This window comes from Crocuta crocuta, unplaced genomic scaffold (genome assembly GCF_008692635.1).
Source record: "Crocuta crocuta isolate KB4526 unplaced genomic scaffold, BGI_CrCroc_1.0 scaffold95, whole genome shotgun sequence".
Lineage (NCBI taxonomy): Eukaryota > Metazoa > Chordata > Mammalia > Carnivora > Hyaenidae > Crocuta > Crocuta crocuta.
The window spans coordinates 2,378,692-2,384,691 of NW_027530971.1; the positions used below are offsets into that span (position 1 = coordinate 2,378,692).

Sequence of the window (6,000 nt, forward strand, 5' to 3'; positions counted from 1 at the left end):
TTTGAATATGTTCTTGGCCACATAAAATTCCATCCTAGTGATGCACCTGTTTTCTTTTAAGCTAAGACACATGCTATGTTTTCCAGTCATGCTGAACTCCTAAAAGCTAAGGAAAATACTTTATGTTGATCCACCATCAGGCCCTTATGAATTTGTTTTCGTCTCTTTATAAGATGCACCCACACTTCTGGACACTGCATATAACGGAGAGTTAATCAGCAGTCTGAAGATACGAGGCAGCTTGTCTCCCTGGGTCAACCTGCATCACCATTACAGATGTACAGAGTGTCAACAAGTGTCACCAAAAGCCTTTCTGTCTGCTGACTGCCACAAATGTAGTTCAAACTCCGGCGTACCCGCCTCAGAAAAGCATCAGTGCCCTTTTAAAGTTGAGTAATTTCGGAAATAGGCTCCAAGCTTACAAAACCACCACTTTAAAAGTTTTACTTTACACTTAGCTTTGCGAGAGTACATTTTAATTAACTCGTATTTCAGTCTGCTGAAGCTAGAGAAGACTGATGGAGTGTTAAATCTGCCAGAAAATTCGGTCCTAACCTCTTTTAGGACTCCAACTAGAATGTATCTGTAACACACACTAAGCATAAATGAACCCTTTAATCCTCAGGAGGGCACTGTGGAACTACATTCTTAGGGTTTCTCTGCTGTAGGAAGGTTTCTTTTGTTCCTCAAATTGTTCCAAGTGCAAGGCCAGGCCTCTGAGATTTTTATATTTTCATTTAATTTTAAAGAGAAACCATAAGGACCTTTTAAAATATGAAACTGGAATGTGTGTATTTTATGAATACTTTTCTATTAGACTGAGCATATTGTAGAATGACTGAGTGGGTTTATACCTGGAAATTCATATTCAGGTGAGGAAATTGCATTCATGTACTTTTCCGTACATTTGGAAAGAGCCACCCTGAACCAGGTCTAACTCTCTGATCTCCAACAGTCAGCTTCCACAGCCTTAGACTTTCATAGTCCTTACTGTAAAACTAGCCTTAAAAATGTCTTCTTTTAAGATCTGTGGAGGTCAAGTTTGGCCTTTTCACATGCCCTCCCGACTGTGTTTAAACTGAAATTCCTGCAACATGCTTTTCCAGGGGAAAAACAAAACAAAAACAGTGTTCAGATAAAATATTATAGGTTTATTTAAAACTTAATTCTCACCTTGAGTATGCAAAATACAAACTCCACAAAATGTTCATTTTTTTACTTTGTAGTTTACAAATATACAAAATAGAAGTTTGCTTAAATTTATATTACATATTTATTAAGGCAAGGAACTATATAGAAAAAAAACATTTGTTCTGCTTAAGGCATACTTGGGAATAAACCATTGTACAAATTATTGCACATCTGAAACCACAGTGCATAACAGACTGTCTGCATAAAAATGTTAAAGTAAACCAGGTGTATTTACCTGACTTAGGTCATAAGTGTAGATCGGAAGACAAAAATAGATTTTCCTTGTCAAAGTATGCAGCAGTTTGAGAACTTTGGCTTCCTCATTTGGTACCTTTAGAACCAAGACTCACCAAGCACCATCGTTTAGGTTATTAAAACACATTTTCTGTACCTGAATTTCTTCCTCTTCTTATAATAATGGCTTTTAGAAGGCAAAGAGAATACAAGGTGATCTTTATACTTATATTGCATCGAAACAATTCAAGGGAATTCTGGTCTTCCCTCCCCCCCAACTCATGGATCTAATTTATACCCTGATATCCACACCTTCCAGTCACCCCCTTGGCGTTTTGTAAGTCCAGGAATATTCAAGTTGGATTGAGAATTGGAATGATAGAAGATCCAGTCACAGACCCCATCTGTTCTTTGATTTGTCTTCTGGTTTCCTTGTGTCTCCTGATTATCCATTCACAAGTTGGCTTGTTGGGAACTTGACCATGATTGTAGTGCTTTCCAGCTGGGTTCCTCCCCTCCCGGGGAAGACAGTATGAAAGGTAAAAAATACTGAATTCTCTTCTTGGCAGTGTGGGTCATATCCACTGTCTCGGGAGTTAAAAGTGCCTCTTCATGTGTAAGGCGAGGTGGTCCGACCTGGAGAAGGCCCGGTCGCACTTCTGGCACTGAAAGGGGCGGTGCCCGGTGTGTTTCCGGTAATGCCTGGTCAGTTCGTCAGAGCGGGCAAATTTCCACCCGCAGCCATCCCAGTCACAGTGGTAAGGCTTCTCACCTGCCGGAGGAAAAAAAACCCGTTGAAGCCATTGCTACGTGATGCAGAATTCGCCACTTTAAAAACTGGAGGCCCAGTATTAAATTTCAGATCATAAATAGGAATACTAAGCTTCTTCAGGTATTCCTTTTGTTTTTTTGGGGGGGTGGGGGAGGAACAAACATTTAAGTAATGAGAACACACACATACAGCCTAAACCTATACTTCTATATTGCTAATGTTTTCATTTTTGAGTCAAAGTACCATAGTGATACAAGTGATTTTGGAAATGAAGCCTGGTTTGTCTCCCCGACCCAAGCGAAGCAATTAATATCCTCTCCCACACTACACTTTTTCTGCTTCTGCATGTTACTTTTTAAAAAGTTTTTTAAAATTTAATTTAACATATAGCGTGCATTTGTTATTTTAATGACTACACCTAATTGACCTTATGTACCTGTACTTAAATGACATGGAAATTCCCTGCAGGGACCATCTTAGACCACACACAATCTTAGCAATCACAACCACTGAATTCTTGAAATTTAAATAGAACTTACTTATGAAGAGTAGAACTAAAAATAGCAAAAGCGTGAAATGTGGGAAGGGAACAACTGGGTGAAAATCATCTAAAAAATTAAAAACTAATAAGACCTATCATATTTTTGCACGGCAAGTGTCTTTTCTTAGTTTATTTTTGAGACAATGCGAGTGGGATAGTATCAGGGAGAGGAGACAGAATCCCAAGCAGGCTCCAAGCTGAGCTGACAGCACAGAGCCCAACGCAGGGCTCAAACCCACAAATGGGGAGATCATGACCTGAAGTCGGATGCTTAACTGACTGAGCCACCCAGGCGCCCTGATAATTTAGGGTGTTGTTTCTTTTAATCTCTACACTCAACGTGGGGCCTGAACCCACAACCTCAAGATCAAGAGTTTCAGGCACCAGTGACTGAGCCGGTCAGGCACCCCCAAAGTGTAATTTCCTGATTACAAGGGCAATGCTTTGCTCAGACTTGGAGGCCCACCTGCAGCCTGGAGCCTCCCTCCTGCCTTTCAAAACCCTAAAAAGAACTGCACATTCAAGCGCTGATGGTATCCACCAAGCAAAAGGCTCTTGGGCAAAAAAGGAGGCGCCGGTTTGCTGTTCTCTCCTGTGATCCAAGAGATGGAGGAGATAGACTGTGCCTCACATCCCAAGGGAGGCCCTGAGAAGGGTCCGGTTAGCCAGTGGGGCTGGATCCCACCCTCCCTTCCAGCAGCTCCTCCTCCTACCTGTGTGGGTTCGCAGGTGTGCCTTGAGATGAGAACTCTTTGTGTAGGTTTTGCCACAGCCCGCATAATCACAAGTATGAGTGGCTGTCCTTTTCCGCGGCCACGACCTTCTCCCCCTCTTTGGTTTCTGCTCCTCCGGCATGCAGGAACCAGGTGGCATGAGCTCTAGGGGTGAAGAAGGTGGGGTCAGCATCATCCCCTGAGCCCTGGAGGGCCGGCATTCGCAGGGCTCCCCAGCCCGAACTATGAATCCCCGGGACTGACCTTGGTAATGGAGCGGCGGGACCTGTGGCTGCATCTGGTCCGGCAAGAAGGGTGGGTAGTTGGGCCCCGGGTGGGGGTGGAAGCCGGGGGGGAGTGGTAGGGCAGGATGACAGTCCCTGCTGCTCATCAGTTCCTCGGCACCCAGGGTCGGGGTAGTCCTGCTGGGGAGCTGCCGCCCCAAGGGGAAGTCGTGCGCCGGTGGCCGGTGGCCATTGCTGAGAGGGGGTCCGGTGCCCAAGTGGGCCTCTAGGGGCCGACCGACGGTGCAGGACGAGACTGCCTCCTGCTTGATCTTGGGGCACATGCGCGGGGGCCCGCCGCTGTAGGGCGCCACCACGACCGGGTGGCTGCCGTCCGGACTGCCTTTGCTAACACTGATGACCGACGGGCTGCCGTACTCGCTGCCGGGGGCACTCAGCGACGACTTCAACACAAACTTGCCCATCAGCCCGCCCCCTGGCGGCGGAGGCTGCTGCGGCGGAATATACACCGGGTCCAACTCGGGCCGCAGGAGCTCAGCCACGAAGCCGCCCGAGGGGCTCACGTCGTTGATGTCCGCCAGGTTGAAGGGAGCTGTGGGAGGAGGCACCGACTCCCGGCCGTAGAGGAGGCCGCCGCCCGTGCCGCCTGGCGCCACGCCCGGGTCGCCGCCGGCCCGGATCGGATAGCTGAAGCTGCAGGTGGAGGGCGCGCTGGCAGCACCGCTGCTCGATGGCGAGGACGAGGAGGAGGCTGACGCAGAGGAGGACACGGTGGCGGCCACAGACTCCTGATGGGACAGGGAGTTGGAGAGGATAAAGTCCAGGTCCAGGAGATCGTTGAACTCCTCCGTCTCCCTCCGGGGTAGGAGCGCTGGGTTGTTGCCGCCGCACGCCGCGCCGACTCCGCCACTTTCCAGGTCGGTGGCCACGGTCGCCGCCGCCAGGTCGTAGGGGCGGCCGGGAAGCACAGGGGGAAGACGCTTCATGTGGGAGAGCTCCTCCCGCCAGCGCTGCAGGAACGGGAGGGGAGAGATCGTCGGTCGGCGTTGGTGCCCTGCTGCTACACTAGACACCGGCGGGCCGACCACGCGATTCTGCCCGGGCACCGGGACTGGGCAGGCACGGAGCGCCCGGGGCCTCCGGGTGCCAGCGCTGCAATCTCGGCCCACCCCCGGGCCGGAGGAGAGGCGGTGCGTCGGTCTGGAGGATGTTATGTCGTGTCTGCCCGATTGCGTGTGAGCAAGCGCCGCGGCTCGGCAGCTCGGGTCCTGCCCCAGCCAGATCCCGGGGACGCTCCCGCCAACCCTGGAATTGGGACACTGAGGATATCCCTGGGCGCCCTCGCCACGGGTACGCCTACGCGCCCAGCTCTCTGGGGCCTAGCCAGTGTCTAGGGACACAGCCACCTCCCGGCCGGTGGCCCTCGCGCCAGCTCTGCCGCCTGCGCGCTAGGGGACGTATGCGGACCGGGGGTGCGCCCCCGGCGGCTCCGCAGTGCCGGGACCGCACGCGTGTACAACTGAGCCAAGGGGCGCTGAAGCCGTCCTAGGAAGACTGCGGGACCGGCGGGGTGGCCTCTCCTTCCCTTCGCCGGGGGGTTCTCGGTGACCCCTGGGCTCCACGCGTCCCCACCCTACCCACTGAAGCCCACCGGTCGACCCCGACCTTCCGGGTTAACACTCACGTTATTCGGGGCACCTGCTGGACGCAGTGTCTTCTCCCTTCCCGCCGGGCCGGACGCGAACGTGGAGAAGGACGGGAGCAGCGCGTCGCTGACAGCCATGTCAGACTCGCCAGGTGGCTGCCTGCGGGCCGGGTGGGGCGCAGAGGCAGGAGTCAGGGGGCCGCGCGCGACCGCCGCTCGGGCGCTTCCCACCCGCTTCCGGCCTTCCCCCTCCCTGCGCCCCGCGCTGCACCTACCTCATTAATGTGGGGGCCCAGAAGGTCCTCGGGAGTCCGAAGCCGTGGGGGTACCTTAGCCCCGAAGTCGACGAAGAGGGAGGAAAAAAAAGACTTAGAAACGAAGCCAAAACCAAAAACCCCAAATTGCCCGAGATCCTTCTTCTTTGGATTAAATATAAAACGGGAGATGCCTTTTTAAAAAAGTTCCTTTGTATACAAAAGTTCTTAGAGAAGTTGTAAACTCGTAAAAAAATAGACAATCAGCAAGGCGAGTGAGTCAGTCCGGTGGCCGCGCTGCGCTCTCTTCGATTCAGCAGTGTCCTCCACCACTGTCGCAGTCGCCGCGGCTGTTGCCGTGGGCGCTGGGGCTGCGGCCGGAGTGGCGGGCGGGCGGCGCTGCCA

At 52.0% G+C, this 6,000-nt stretch overlaps 1 protein-coding gene across 2 annotated transcripts; it reads right to left on the minus strand.

Moving 5' to 3' along the window:
- Positions 1 to 1,639: 1,639 nt before the first annotated feature.
- Positions 1,640 to 5,994, minus strand: KLF4 (KLF transcription factor 4). 2 transcript variants are annotated; one of them, XM_077769837.1, is made up of 5 exons: positions 5,617 to 5,994; positions 5,381 to 5,501; positions 3,716 to 4,706; positions 3,452 to 3,616; positions 1,640 to 2,197 (listed from the first exon to the last, which is right to left on the minus strand). In XM_077769837.1, the coding sequence occupies exons 1-5, from the start codon at positions 5,619 to 5,621 to the stop codon at positions 2,022 to 2,024; spliced, it is 1,458 nt and encodes a 485-aa protein (XP_077625963.1). In that variant the 5' UTR covers positions 5,622 to 5,994; the 3' UTR covers positions 1,640 to 2,021. The 2 variants fall into 2 exon arrangements, with proteins under 2 accessions (XP_077625963.1, XP_077625962.1); XM_077769836.1 differs by having other exon boundaries at positions 3,452 to 4,706.
- Positions 5,995 to 6,000: the final 6 nt, after the last annotated feature.

Coding starts and splice junctions, on each gene's coding strand:
- KLF4 (XM_077769836.1), bottom strand. Junction 4,707..5,380: donor CAGCAGGTGCCCCGAATAAC/GTGAGTGTTAAC, acceptor CCGTTCCTGCAG/CGCTGGCGGGAGGAGCTCTC. Junction 2,198..3,451: donor ACACCTGCGAACCCACACAG/GTAGGAGGAGGA, acceptor TTCCTCCGGCAG/GTGAGAAGCCTTACCACTGT.